The sequence below is a fragment of the Athalia rosae genome, chromosome 6 (genome assembly GCF_917208135.1).
Source record: "Athalia rosae chromosome 6, iyAthRosa1.1, whole genome shotgun sequence".
NCBI classification, from domain to species: domain Eukaryota; kingdom Metazoa; phylum Arthropoda; class Insecta; order Hymenoptera; family Athaliidae; genus Athalia; species Athalia rosae.
In genome coordinates, this window is record NC_064031.1 from 16,111,064 (window position 1) to 16,126,439 (window position 15,376).

The following is a 15,376-nucleotide window of genomic DNA, read 5'->3' on the forward strand; positions in this document are numbered from 1 at the left end:
GGGTTACAGTCTCCGATAAAATTATTCGGTATAATATCGTTACGTTGTTGACAACGACGTCCGATGACGTATTATTAAATGACACACGCGAATGCAGGTATGCAACCTGCAGCACCTTGAAAGAAGCAAGTCCGATGATTAAGCAATGCGATGTACGGTATACAGGTATAATTTCATCGAACGATTTCAAGGGCGTTATATTGCGCAAGTTCGTGGTCGTCGTTTTTCTATGTTGGAAGAATCAATTCTTTCCTATCCCGTACATGATTATGAAAAATTTTTGTTCAGCCGTCCGAAAGAAGTTTAAAAAATAATTATCGTTGTTAATTAATTCTAGACGCTGGTCGAATCGACACGGAGTGCGGCGTATATCGATAAATGCTTTACTGAGCCACGCTGATTCACGGAATATCAAAATGAAGCGATATAAATATCTCGGGATCATCTCATCTCGACTCCCGTTGTTTTCCAAATTTTACCGCTGAAATATTCGACACACGACGGCAAATAATGGAGCGCAGATTCTGCGTCGAGTTCGACATTAATTTATTTTGATAACGCACAAAAGTTTGCCCCGCGACCCATTTGAGGTGGTCAATTAATGACCATTCTTTTCTAATTACATTTTATTACAGTTCAGCCTCCTCCGGACACTCTCGCGCTCCTGCTTCCACAATAATTGAACCGAGTGGCTGAGGATGTACGATTCTTGCGCGAAGCTGATAAAATTCAGAGCGATTAACGAAGTCGCGTTCTCACACTGATTAAAAAAAATTACCCACCTCGTACCATGGGGCATGAAATTATCGGCATAAAATATTCATCGACTTGTCCTCGCGGAGAGAATAAATTCCTTTATATACCGGCTGACCTTTCATTGTTACGGTACCTCCGGCAGCGTGTTGTGAGAATTAACTATACATTTTATCGACAAATTTCGTAGTCGCAAATGAAGAATTATCACAAGTGCATAGGTATTCGTACGTGAAAAAACTTCCTAACGCAGAATTAGGGTCTTAGAAAATATTTTGGAGAAGTTTTCTGATCCGAAACTCTTGCTGGTAATTTAGTGAAATATATGCAACAAGTTGGCATATACTCAGGTGTAATATAATATAGCAGGTTTTGGATTTACGACTGGCAAAATTACCTCGTCATTTTTTACCGCGATTCGACGTAAAAAATATTCGATATATACCTAGAGAGCATCGCGGCTTGTGCAGTCCTATCATAATCGCCGATTCGATGACATCATTTTTGCTTATAGTTTTCGATAAGCGTTATTACTTTTCTAAATATAATACAAGACGGTCGCCCGGTACGGGATTCGCCGGAGAGTATCGTTCGAGGTTGTATTATGTCTGTGCTAATTGGACTTTGACATAATACCACATCTTACACGTTGCATAATCGCGCGGCGCGCTGTTAAAGACGTCGAAAAAAAGTCAAGAACATTAATATGGCTTTGAGAATTTCTCACAGGTACAGCCTATTTCTAACAGCGATTTTTCCCCGTTGAAAAATTCGCAGCGTTTCACAGCACCGATCTGTACAGCGAACTCATGCGCGATCGGAAATTTTCGCACGATCTCATTTAGCGAGCGAAGAATTTTGCGTGGCGATTTTTACAGGTATACCCGCGATAGCCGGCGTACAGTGATGTGAAGTAGAAGAAGAAAAAAAAAGAAGTAAAATATCAAATGCGACGAACAATGCGACGCGAAGATAAGAAAGCAAAAAAAAAAAAAAAAGGTAACGGTACAGCCACTCGCGGCGTCGCGACGCGAAGTTACATAAATTTTGCTCTAGTCAGCAAAGCTTTTCAGCAAAGCTGAAAGCCCCGCTTCAGCTGGGTCGGTGACCGTTCAACCAACTTTCCTGCTTTTCTCTTCCTCCTCTCCCTTATATCCGCCGCGCTGTTATGTCACGGGGTGAGTTCTCCCACCCCCGCGCTCGACCACCCCGTCTATGACTCAAAATTAATAGGCCGACGACGATACATCGTGGGAGTGTATCGAGGGTGAGAAAATCGTCTGTAGGTTACAAACTTTCCTGCCTATTTCATGTTTGATCGATACACGGAGCGAGGCACAGTCAATCCCTGTTCCTCATCACCCGTTCCTTATTTTAAGAAATATATATGCCTACGCAATATCAATTTCACATTATTATATCTATACCCGTGCATGTACAATGAACTTTACAAACTGCCGCACAAGCTTTTATTCGCGAAACAAATTATTTCCCCAAGATTACAATGCCCGTGAACCTCACGATGTACACGTAAAGAATCCGAGCGAAATACTTCTGTCCAAGATTATTCTTTTTTTTTTTCTTTGATAATTCGAAAATTTTAATCTTCAGTGCTTTCGATTGCAATCTCAATTATTTGGTTTTTTTTTTGTTCCTTTGAAATGATTCGTTGAAAGCTACTGAATTTGTCAGCTTTTTTTTTAATTTTTTTATTGCGACGATGCGCTCGTAGGCATAAAAATTGACGGAACCGAAGCAACGTCGTGGTAAAATACGCCGGGGGTTAAACGACTCTGCCACTTGTATGTCGGAGATAAAGCCGTATTATAAGCTTTCGCAGTCGTCGAGGGTGCCGTTCGACACGCAAAGGTTAACAAGACTCTGTAATTCTTTGGCGTGTTCTTACCCCATGAATTTTACGCAACGGAAAATCCGGAGGATTGGAGTTCCCGAGGTACAACAGCTGATTTCATTCACGAATATGCCTTGCAGCCGGATTCTCTAATATGTTTTACGATCACGCACCGCGGCCAGGCTGCAACCGGTATCGTTTCACCATGAAACTCGATTTCGGACGGGCATTCTATCGGCCGATCGATCGCACGCATTCAATATTGAGACATCGAAATTCCAGAGGCAGCTATTCCCTTCAGATATATATTTTATTGACTATAAATTTCTCTGTTCTCAGCTGATAATATCTGAAATTTATGGTCTATTCTCTCCTATAATTATATTTCGGAAAATTTTCTTTTTCTTTCGGTTGTGCCGCAGGTGGTCAATTTTCTGAAAAAGTAACACAGTCGAGACGGACAAGCAATAATTCATGGCGAAACGACGACAGGTATAGAAAAAAATAGAAAGAGAAGAGGAGGGATGAATTTTATTTGTAGAAATGATTAATAGAAATCGGCAAAATTTGTACCCAATTTCATCCCAGTTATACATACAAGTTTTTCAATTACCGTAGGATAAAGGCACAATGAACCATGACGAACGTTTTCGCGAAAACTGTCTAGCGAGTTTCCGAGCCCTCGATCTATTTTCCTTATAACAAACTATTGTCTGCACAGCGGTTTTACTTCCTCATGGAAATATACCTGGCGCTATTCTTAAAGTTGTAGATGAGATTCGTCTTACAATGATTTCGAACGTCGTTAGTCAGCAGTTCGTTTATTCTCTCGACTGGTTTCAGATCTAATTCGTTAGACGTGAGAAACGCGATCGTTTCCCTGAGGAGAAAAAAAAAATTTTTTTTTTACCGTCAAAAAGTGAATTTCGTACGGAACGCAAAAAAAATAAGGGGGTTACGAGACAACGTGGTGAATCTGCATCGCCTCACGGTCTTTTTTATAATTTTAAATTGACCCCTATACTTTGTTCGAAGGCAGTTGATTCGGTAATTGCGACAATTGGGGCAGCTACTCGCTTCTCGCGGTACGGATAATTCGGCCGGAACTTTTACGCGATTTTCAGTGGACGAAATTCGAAAGATATTTTTTGTCGTGTAGTGAAAAAATCCCGCCAGGGTTACGTTTATGAGTATTATAGAGAAATTTGTGAACACCAGGACAAAATCTATTCCTAGTATTCCGAAAGTATTTATACGAGCAGTTTGTACGCCAAGTTCTTTTTTTAGATTATATGTCCACGGGGGTGATACACTCGTACACGATTTTTTCCATTTCCTCTTCTTTCTCCGATCTCTCGATCGTCGAGGTAACGCAAGCGAATCTCTGGGTTGATTACAGGTAGACGTTATCGGGATGGATATTAAAATTATTATGAGATCGACGATACGCTTCGAAAATTCTGTCGCGTACAGCTCAACTATTTTTGTCCGACATAATCAGAGTGCGGATCAGGTGATAACGCGAATCTGTTAACACTTACCAAGGTCAGCGATACTTTTTTTTTTTTTAATTCTTTCTAATGATTTTTTTTTCTCTCTCTCTCTTCTATTATCTAATAAAATAAGTATATCATAACCGTAATAGATGTTAACAATATAATCGCGGTGGTTACATTATTAACGGTATTATTATGTGCCTCCAAAATTTTGGGTTAATAAATTTGAACGATGGATTGCGACAAAAAAATTAATTTCTCATTAAATTGATCACTCAATGTGACGCGGTTGATCAAGGTTACTTTCATTAGGGTGAAATAATTAAACAACCATCGATAGATTCATGATGTTGATTCAGTGCAACGCCATTTAAGGTGAGGTGCGGATAATTAATTGACAAAAAACACCCACGATCCATCGTTAAACTATTAGGTCATCTCAATTTACTAATTAATATCCATTTACTACTTTTTTTTTTTATTCTTAATGTCATCGCATATTAAATGCGTAAGCGAAGATACAAAAAAGAATTCTGGAGACAAAAATAACTAGATGAACAGGGAAGAAAATTGTTCTCTTGATTATAACTGGGCTTCTGTGTTCCCGTTTCGTTTGTACACTTGATTGAAATAATGTCCATTAATTAAAAAGTATATGCCAGAAACGGTGATTGTCATTTAAGGCAACGTCACGATTTCTCGGTCAAGTAGCTTGATAAGATCGTTCATTTAAGGCTTCGTAAAACTTATGTACTTTTTGGTACAAAATCTGGATACATAGGTATGGTAAAAATTTTTCCATCAATAAATTTTTGGTTCGTTGTCATAATTACGTATTAAAAAATTTTCTAGCCCGCGTATTTTTTCATCCAGATCTCTTTTCACCTACGATTATTTTCCACGCGATACGTCTTTCTCTATAACGGAACTTTGAAACGTGAGAATTCGGTATACATGGAAAGAAAGTCTGAGTTTTTTTCATCGCGATAGACGACTACGACCGGATATTCTTGTTTTGATTTCCCTGCCGTTATCTGGAATTATGCAACTTGGGTAAGTTTCATCGTAGTTGTTAAGGCTCAATTTCCTTTTTTTTCCCCTCCTTTCATTTTATTTTCTCTCAGTTTTTATCTCCTGTATCCTCAACAAATAAATCGACCTAACTAAGGTGACATGACGTTATCTCGGAACCGGGATACTCGTCTGATGTGGATTATACGCATGTGGAAAAAAGAGGGAAGTTTGAGGGAAAAAAAAAAATAGATTTATGGTTTCTAAACGTGCTGCAGTGAAAATTGATTCGAATAACGCGGCGGCATTAGAATTACCTACAAGTTTACTGATCCTATTGGACCCAATCCAATAAAGAAGAAGAACAGCTACACGTAACACATTTACTGTTTATACGTACGTACGATTATATGGGTGTTTATTATGTACTTCGTTTCACTAAGCGTCCTATATACTTGCGCAATTCTCGAAACCCAGATATTTGATATTTGCGTAATAGTCAACTGTGTTATTGGCTGCGGCGTAATTATCTGTGCAGAACCATGTTCTGAAATTTTCAGTAACGAATCTTCTGAAAAAACGTTCAAATTATAACCGGAGCTCGCATTTTTTATTCACACTAATTTTGAAATTTACCGAACTGGTTGTCACATGTAAATTTGAAAGCGTAGATTTGTTGTTCCCTCAGCAATCGAACGAATCGTGATTCGTGTTGGAAAATGGTGAAACAGAGTCAGAAGGAAAATACAGGAAATGTGTAAAAAAATAAATATAAATATACCTGCGTGTTGTGGTCCAGGAGAGGCCGGGGGTGGAACGCGTTGGTTGACAGCAGCATCCCCGTTGCTGAATTCGGTGTGTTTAAGCTGCACATCCGCCATTTTCACCCCTAATCCAATAAGATAGATGAAGGTTTTTTGTGTTATTTCGTTAGAATTCTATTTTATTGTTACTGTATTTTGAACACGAAATAAATACGTACACAATCGACACTCCACTGAAAATTAAAAATGAGGAACACTGAACGCGATGCAAGTATAAAAGGAACTTCAATCTCCCGCGGTCGAGAAGCTGAAATCGACACTGAGGACGCAGAAGATACAACGCGTTTAAATTGACTGCTCCCTGCCGCCGGGTCGCACGCGCGATACCACACCGAATGCTTCAACTCGGCCTTAGAAACGAACAGTTCCGACTATGACCGATTCTAAATCATGTATACATAACTAGCTGAACATATATACCTCACTTACACATGTACATGGTTTTATATATATACCGTGCGTGGGAGGCAGATCTATTCGACCCTGATTCGCCTCTGCTTCCCTCTCTGCTTCCGCCTGCACTCGCAGGCACACGAAGAAAAAAAATTTTGAGATGATCGTTTAGCTGAATGAATTTTTCGATTAATTTTTGATTGGCAATCCGCGATCATTTTTTTTCTGTATGAACGAGAAAATTTGAAATTGAAACACTGGTTTTCGAAAAATATGACGAAAGAAAGAAGGAAACTTCTCTCAGACGAGCGAATATTTTTCGCAGCAGAAAAAAAATTAAAAAATTTCAGAGCCCGTTTCGGAAAGTTTGAAAATTTTTGTTTGAAAACCTACGAGTAAGAAGAGGTGTTCAACTTTGAGATTAGAAAAAATTTGACGACTGAACGATATTCCAGTACATGGTAATTGAAATAACTTCACGGTTATTTTTGTCAGTTCAATACGAAATTGTGTATCTGTATCATATCATACAATACCTGTAATCATGTGAACGATAAAAATATTCTAGATAGTAAAAATTGCGTTCGTTAGGTAAAATGTTGAATGATGTATCGAACCGAATGAAATAACGCGTTTTCTCATCTCTTCTTTTTCTGTAACAGATCTTGTCTCGGCTTTTATATATTTGTTATTTTTTCTGAACATAATTAATATACATTATTACCATGATTATTTATAGGATAGAAATAATAACAATAATAATTATAACAATTGTGTCTAGTACGTACAGTAGATGTATAATTCATATAATAATTAGAGCGGAGAAAATAAAAATATCTAAACAAGTTTAAGTTACAATAATTATATTATAAACGATCATGAAATTTGTTGATACGATGATATTGAATAAATTAAATAGGCGTATACAAGTGGTTGTCAAAAGGTCGAGGACCCTGAACAGTTTTTGAGTTCGCTTCGTCTTTTGAAATATTTTTTTGTCCTGGCGTAGATTGCTAGATGTATCCCAAAAATTCTGTTTTTATACTATCTTTGATTTATTCGGTAATCTTGTTTATCAGATTTCAATATTCTTCTTGTTATTTCCTGTAGGTTTTTTTTAGTTTTTCTTTGTTCGTTGTTGCTCGCTGTTTCAACCACTTCAATTATGAATTTTGATCGATGAAAAATGACGTCTGATCTTTATTCGTCGGGGTTGGCTGTGGCAGCTGCTTTGTCACACATTCTCTTAAGAAACGCTGCAAAGGTCAATAACGATATTAAAATTATCGTATAAACGTATCAGACGTGTACATATATACACGTTAACGACGCACCAAAATATCAATGTCTCATATGGCTTTCATTCGATATTTTAATGTCAAAGCTGAAAAACAAAGCTCCTCATTACATCGGCAGCATGCGATTTATCGATAAAATTATGCCATTTTATTTTCATCGTATAACTAATAGTAGTTGCGTTTGAAAAAACGATGTTTAAGAAAAATAAATTTTCAAAAAAAGTCGATGAAAATTACACTTGTGTAGACACAGCTGATCAAATGCAGCGCAGATTATAATACAAAGCATTTTGAATCAGCAATTTGGATGAAATCTTTGTCGACAGAAGACAATGATTATTGAAACCCTTGTGGTTTTTTTTTTCTTTCGGTTCCGGTGGACGGATATTAAATATGGAGATTGTGTGAACAACACGTAAAACCAAATACATAGAGAAAAGAGTTATTGACTGTGCTGCCATTCTCTTCCAGGCGATGGTGATTCTGTGATTGCTATTCGGATTAAAAGAAATGTGCGTTTGTAATAAGCGAGAGAAGAAACATGTAAGTCACGTAGATAGAACGTAGAAAGATACAACGGAGGCGATAGGACGGGGTGTACTCACGATTCGCGGATCGATGGTGATTTCTTGATTTACGACATCAGCTTCTTCAGGAATGCTGTAAAATAATCACCAAGGGAAACATGAAACACGGGGAATCCTACGGGATCTAACGGGGCGCTACAAATTACTCTGATCACTATTCAACGATTAATAATTTACGATCCTTGTTTCAAAACTGAGGGGAGCTAAAACGTGTGATTGGCAAAGGGAGGGCGACGGGGCGGGTCTTTCACAACCATGGAAAATTTTACTCTTCACAGACCTTTGGTCAGACGAATCTAATTCGTTTCTATTGAACAAAAAAAGAAGGAGACTGTTGCGATATTCTTGCATATCAACTGTGGGGTTGATTCGAAAAATATTCTGTGGATCGATTTTGTTACTCTTTGAAATTGACCTGAAATAACATTACTCAGTTTACGTGGCGTTAAAAGTATTCTCGAATTCATGACAGGGTGACAAAACTACGTGCTGGATCTCAACGAACTGGATATTACAAATTTCAAATACTGGGGATCTTCGATATACTTGACGAAACCAGAAGATAAAAAATCTAAAAGCACCGCAAGTATTGTGCTTTTCGGTTTCGAAACTCACGGGCATAGGGGATGAAACCGTCCTCGTCTTCGGGGTCCATGCAGTCCCTGATGACCTCGTCGGTTTCGGCGTCAGTGAGACGTTCACCTGAGAGGACAAAACGCTGGTAATTAGCAGAGGTGATTGACTCGCGAGAAATGTATTCCGATTCAAGAATATTTTCCAATTTTTAGTACCGAGGGTGAGGAGTGTGTGGGTGAGCTCAGCGGCGAGCATCGTGCCATTTTCACTCTTGTCGTACAATTTCAGACACTCAAGGAAGTCCTCGTAGCATCCTTGGTCCTTGTCTTTCTTGACCTGGCTGTAGATGGGAAGGAATTCGTCGAGTTTCAAAAGTTTCTCTCCCTTCTTCTTGGTGCCTCCCATTTTCTCGATGGTCGCATTCGTCGGGTTCAGGTTAAGGGCGCGAAGTACGTTTCCAAGGTCGACGGCGTCGAGGGTGTTCGATCCATCGAAATCGTAGATGGAGAAGGCGAATTCCGCCCCTGAAATTAACCAAAATTCAATGTGTACTGTTCCGTGCCTCGGCTGTTCTTGATTCAAAATATCCGAGAGAATAGAATTCGTGTAGATTCGATAAACCAAACTAAAAGATGAAATAAAGTTTCTAACAAAATACAGAATCCGCCCGTTAATTCTCCACAAATATCTGTACACTGGTTACATTATTCGAATGCCCCTAAACTGCCCCTCGTCTTGGCCAGTTGGAAATTTACTCCCACCCAATATTTTTTCCAATCACTGGCGCTTGAAAAAAAAAATAAATAAATAAAAAGGAGTTGAAAAATTCACATGTACATTTTCCATGTTCCGTTGCACACCGCGGGGGTTTTGTGCTTGCGATTTTTGCGAGTGGTCTTGATTCGGATCGTGTCAGCACAATCGTAAACATTTAAAACGGAAGGACTCATGACGTATAATAATATTATAATTCATTCGTCGAGCTCTCGTTCAAAAATATCCAATATAGGCAACGCCTATGTTTAGACTTTAGTATATCGGAACCGGCGAGCTGTAGGTCGGCGGTTGCTCAGATCGCGAAGAAGAGCGGCTGCTGCAAGCTCAAGTTTCCCCCCGGCCATATAAGAACAGCACCCGAACTATTTTTGGCGGGTAACGCCACGCGTTCCCCAATTAGAACAGAAACCGGGCGTCCCGAACTTCACCCATTATGCGTGTACCACCACCGATTGCGTAATTCATCCTATACATTTTCAAAGTTTCATATTTTCAGTTTTTTTTTTCTTCGGTTCTCCCATTTTCGGGGACGAAAAAAAATTTGTAAATTCTCAGAGGGTCGCAGTTTTTATCGTTATTATTACTACTATCATTATCATGATCATAATTTTCAAGTAAAAAATAAATTTCCAATCGTCGTCAGACATTCCGAGGTATGTCGAATCGAGCTTTCCCTTTTTTTTCCTTCATTCAACTCCTTATGAGGATCGTATTTCGTTTATACCGCATGCATTTTCCAAATTTTATTCACGGTTGATGTCGTGGGATTCTTTCTTCTTCTTTCTCAATGGTATTTCTTTTTTGGTTTTTTTTTTTTTTTTTTATAATCGTTTTCGAAGCACGTGATAATATTTTGACTTTCTAGATCGATAAAATAAAAGTGTTACAATCACTGTCACAAATTGCGATGGTAAGAAAAATAAGATTATTCAAAAAGCACTCCCGACGAAACAATTGTTATAAACTGTCATCACTTTTCTTACGAACAATCGAATTAAATCGTCGTTGGTTTTTTCTTTTCATTTTACTTCTTTGAACGATTGATTAATTTTTTTTTTTTTTTTAATCCCTGTAGAAAATGGTGTGTAAAAGATGTGTGTGCGGATGATTTTACTCACGTTCGACGTCCTTTGCGCTGAGATCAGCCTGCAAATGAAAAATGAAAAGAAACAGTGAGCATTTTATCATCAGATCCGAGAAACAAATTTGGGCAGAAGTGCATAGCGGATGAGATTTTCTCCGGAGGGTTTTCAATATGCATCTTCCAATTTTTAAAGTCAAGTTACATGTTCCTGAAATATAATACTTCCACCGCAGGTAGAAAAAAATGACGGTTTTTTCGAATTTTTCGATCCAAAAATGAATCAGGACGACAAAAAGCTTGTCATTAAACATAAGACATCATTTTCGGTATTTTTTTGAATTTGTTATCCGAAAATGCGGCGATATTGGATGAGTTTCAACAATGGGAAAATTGGAGGTTGAAGACTCTAGTTTTCAGAGGAAATTTCGAAATTAGGGTAGATATTTTTTTTTTTCTCTCTAATTCCGAATGTAGAACTCTACAGAATCATGTCCCAAAGCGTAGATTTTTACTCACCATTGCTGTTCAATGTGTGTGACGGCTTCTGGATGTTCCCTCAACGAAGTTTGAACCAGAAGTGGGACCAAGAGGTTCCGCGCGGAATCATTTTATTAATGCAGATGGCGCCTCCACAGGGACACATGAGAATCGGAGGATCTCAACTCAAAAAAATTTTCTGAATCTAACTTTGGCAACGTGGCATTCCAAAAACAGTTTACGGACTCAGACACGAAACTGTGTTACACGTTACGATAAATGGTTTTTAACTATTGTATTTTCGTTTCAGGGTTGCCAGATCCCAACGTTCTAGCGTTTTTTATACGCTCCCGGATGGTCAACTCAAAATACTCGAGCTCACGGTTAATGCGGAGAAAGAAATTAACTTTGACCGAATTTTTACCCCGCCAATTCGCGAAAAATGACTAACTGCGTGTCTCTCTAAAGAAGACGTCGCAGTCTTGGAATCTCTACAATTTCAAAATTTCTCTGTAATCGAACAAAACGTGATGATCGTTGATTTAAAAAGCTCCCTTTGCCTCTCCCTCCTCTGCTTCGATTTTGGATAACGATACATTCATTCACATCAATTGCTGTAAAAATTCAGTTCAATGCAGTCATTCGTTTGCTGCAGCAACAAAAATTCGCACGATGAGTCAAGGTGTTCCAAAATACGTGCAAGAAACTGTTACTCCCAAATATATCCGCGAATCGTTACGTGTACTCAAATTATTTCAAAAATTTGAATCGGCTGTTCCAGATCGCTAATAAGATAGGCAGAATGTTTTAAATTCTCAACTTATTGTTCACCATACCACAGTATAGTGATCGGGCTAATGAAATTCTATAAATATTTGAATGGCCAGACTACCATCGCGATTTCTATTATATAATGTGCGTCGAGCTACGTTGGAGCTTATCCACATACTTAAGTATCTGTAAAATCAACTACGGAATATCAAATACGCGTCTCTCTTCCAAATCTTTTTTTTTCACATCATGGACTCTGTGATTTCTCAGTAAGTGTTACGTGCCCTCGATACTTCATGGAGAGATTTTTACACACCTGCAGATTCCGATCTAACTTATGGCAAATATTTAACGAAACATTACCAAATGTCTACACGCGGCTTGATTATCCAATTTATTGACCTTTGAACAATTTTATTCATTTCCCTCCAGCCCCTAGAATCGTTGAAATTTTATTCAGAAGATCCTCGCACAAATTTTCTGCATAATAATTTTATGTATTTTATAAATCGACGTGCGCTCAGCAGTTTTTACTTCTCGTAAATCTTGCGAAAAATTTCCTCACTCTTCTACGAAAAGAATTCGTTTTTTCGCCCTTCGAATTCCTCTCTCCTTTCGAATGCTTACCCTCAAGTTCGGCAAGGGACGCTGACTCCTGGAGGGATGTTCCGGTTCTCGTAACTGGAAGACTTTTCAGATCCACAGCCAACGTTCGAGGTTCTTGTCCAGCTGCGGGCAGGACTTTGCTTTCGATAGATTCGCCCTGTCGATGGCTAACGACCCTCGAGATCAGCCCCGCTGTACACCAGTACGGATCTTCGTCCGTAGAATTATCCAATAGGTCTCTGGAACGAAGGTCGCCGATTTCTTGATCGGCGATTATCTCCTCCGAACTGCAAACCCCGTCACCGTGTCGTAACGCGTCCATCAAAACCCGATTCGCCGTGTCACTTTCCGCGGTGGTGCCTGACGATTCTTCATCGATCATAACCGAGGGGTGGAAGTCCTGGTTTCCCATTGCCACAGGGTCCGTTGCGTTATCGGCGTGTCCTTCGATCGTTCGTATGAACTGTTCTTCCGATTCCTCCCAGGTAGCGATCCCCTCCTTGTTCCGATGATCGGGCGCGATCGCTTTCGTCGAATCATCTTCTTCGAGTTCTTCGATCATTTTGTGCAGAAAGCGCGTCGGGATCTCCGATGAGTCATGGTGAGGCTTCGCGCAACTTGGGGGTCCTAATTCCGCGTCGATTATTGCGGTGTCAACGTCCCCCTGTCCATCGCAAACGATCAATTGCGTCGCTTCCGTGTCTCCGAAATCGAGGTTGCTGATGTTTCGGACCGCCCTTTTCACCTGCCTTTCGATGTTCGAACCGTTGGCCGGCAAAACGTAGGCGGAGTCGCCGATCTGGATGTCCTGCAGACCTTTCACGATCTTGGCGACCTGTTCGGCGTGGACGGAGTCGCAGTTCATAGCATCTTCGACGCTTAGCTGCATCACTTGGACAATCGTTCGCTGAACATCCGCAGATGAAAAGGGAGGAGTGCGATTGTCTTGAGGTACGGACTCCGCGACGCTTCCTTCACCGGTGGATTGAAGATCCAACCCCGACGACGAGTCGCAAGAATTTTTATTCGTGGCCAAACTGTCCTTCCGGGATTTGCCTGATTGTGAGCAAAATTTATTGATCAGCGAATGAAATACTGGGAGATGCCGACTGACTTTCTTTCCGGTTAATGTCCAGAATCCCCAGAGCTCCTGTGATCACATTTTCCACCATGTCTTTTGCGAATGGAGTCACAGAGTCCAAATCGCATCTCGTTTTCAAAGAAACGGGGCTCGAAATCTGCGACACCTCGTCTGCTAGGCGAGAAGGTAAAAAATTTCATTCGATACTCATGTAACGAGTGGGAGGACTGGGGGCTTGGGAATACCTGTGATTGATTGACCTTGCAGTAATTCATGCTCCAAGTTTGATTTTGACATTTTTTTTTCGTTGTGGTACTGTGGAAGGATGGATATTATGAGGTTCGAATTGACAGCTTGATTCACTTTTTTCCTTCTGACCCACACGAATTAGAAAAGTCGATTTTTTCTCGACTCTCACTTCAGCCTTTGGAGTCTCCGCAGTTGGATTTTGATGGGGAGCTTTCAACATGCGGAGGATATTTTGAGTCGTTTGACGAGGCGTTGGGTCGTTGAAGAAAATAAATATGTAGTGGACAGTTACAAAATTGAATGCTTTCATTTTAGAACACGGATAAATTTGGAAGACTTGCCTTCCGAATGTCCACCTTGAAGGTAATCATTCCTTTAACGGAATCCTCGATTTCAAACACATTCTTCAATTTACTTCACCCATAGGACGAATATCAGCGAAATGCAGCAATCTGATGCACCCCAAGATCCAAAATTTTCGCAAGATCCCCATCGTCATCCCCACGCATCTCCCAAAGGAAATTTTCAAGTCCTATTAGAGCTTGAGGTCAGCGAAAGCCTTTTTGCAGTTATTTCTGGAGAACAAGGTGACGCCATGTGTGGAGATCAAGTTGTCGAAGTGAACATCATGCGACCGAAAAAGGAGGATTTATCCAACAACTCCGCACCATCGAACACCAGGAATTCGAATACCATCGACGAGCACATGGGAGGAAAAAATCGGATCTATCGGAGGCGTGCTACAGATCGACGTCGCATTTCACAAAACGACAAACGAACACTTGCGAGTTTTTTTGATAAAAGTCTAGATCTGGATCACGAAATGAAGGTGGATCGAAAAGAATTCCCACTCATTGAGTTGGGCGCTGCTCAAAAAATACTCGAAGCTTATTTTTCGAGCGAGGTAAGCAAGGTGTGCAGAGGTGGGCATAAAATTGTAGAAACGTTGAAGACTGCGTTGTCGAAATTATTGGAGGGTATGGATCGAGACAAAATTTCGCAAACTCTCCTGACGAGCGAGATGCTGGCGAGGTGCGAGTATTGTGGGGTAATCAGTTACAAAAATTCGCAAGATTCACCGTTAGCCAGTGGCGATGTTTTGCAAGTGTCAGATGAAAATGTTGAAAACTACATCCCGACTGTGAATTCAAAACGAGATGACAACGTCGAAAAAACTGTGAAGCTTCGTCAAATGAAATCGCAAGATCCAAATAATTTCGACCCAGAAATGAATCTCGAGGCAACGGAATCGCTCCCAAGGCGACCGAAGGCCAAAAATATCGATGCGACATCAATTGTGAATACTGTGACCGCAGAACGTAAAAACAGTTCGTTAACTGAGAACGAGAAGACCGGCGATGCGAGTAAAAAAACTCAGCTGAAACCAGCGAACCAATGCGCTCGATCTTCGAGTGTACAGGAGAAAAAAGCGAATCCCTGTGACAAGCGTTGCACAAATTTGAATTGCACTCGCCATTCCACCAGGCTGGTCGTTCCGAAAACCGTTAAGAAAACCGGTCGCAACGTTCATCAAGACAATC

General features: G+C 40.0%; 3 protein-coding genes across 13 annotated transcripts in view; all 3 read right to left on the reverse strand.

The window, feature by feature from the left end:
* LOC105688648 (microtubule-associated protein tau) overlaps positions 1-6,263 on the reverse strand; it is a 36,775-nt gene extending 30,512 nt beyond the window's left edge. For 3 of the 10 annotated variants that reach the window (XM_048656760.1, XM_048656759.1, XM_048656753.1), the window contains exons 1-2: positions 6,095-6,262; positions 5,894-6,001 (exon numbers count right to left, since the gene is read on the reverse strand). In XM_048656760.1, coding sequence (XP_048512717.1) covers positions 5,894-5,986 — 93 coding nt within the window. In that variant the 5' untranslated portion in view covers positions 5,987-6,001; positions 6,095-6,262. Of the gene's footprint in view, positions 1-5,893 lie in introns of all 10 variants that reach the window. The other 7 variants (XM_048656756.1, XM_020853836.2, XM_048656762.1 and 4 more) reach the window with 5 other exon arrangements.
* Positions 6,264-7,105: 842 nt separating this feature from the next.
* On the reverse strand, positions 7,106-11,305 carry LOC105688672 (myosin light chain 1). 2 transcript variants are annotated; one of them, XM_012405183.3, is made up of 6 exons: positions 11,168-11,305; positions 10,686-10,713; positions 9,006-9,314; positions 8,830-8,916; positions 8,233-8,287; positions 7,106-7,585 (listed from the first exon to the last, which is right to left on the reverse strand). In XM_012405183.3, exons 1-5 carry the CDS (start codon positions 11,168-11,170, stop codon positions 8,262-8,264), a joined length of 453 nt encoding a protein of 150 aa, XP_012260606.1. In that variant the 5' UTR covers positions 11,171-11,305; the 3' UTR covers positions 7,106-7,585; positions 8,233-8,261. The 2 variants fall into 2 exon arrangements, with proteins under 2 accessions (XP_012260606.1, XP_012260605.1); XM_012405182.3 differs by lacking the exon at positions 8,233-8,287.
* Positions 11,306-11,443: 138 nt separating this feature from the next.
* On the reverse strand, positions 11,444-14,497 carry LOC125501292. Its single transcript, XM_048656441.1, has 2 exons — positions 13,832-14,497; positions 11,444-13,760 (listed from the first exon to the last, which is right to left on the reverse strand). Exon 2 carries the CDS (start codon positions 13,392-13,394, stop codon positions 12,420-12,422), a length of 975 nt encoding a protein of 324 aa, XP_048512398.1. The 5' UTR covers positions 13,395-13,760; positions 13,832-14,497; the 3' UTR covers positions 11,444-12,419.
* Positions 14,498-15,376: the final 879 nt, after the last annotated feature.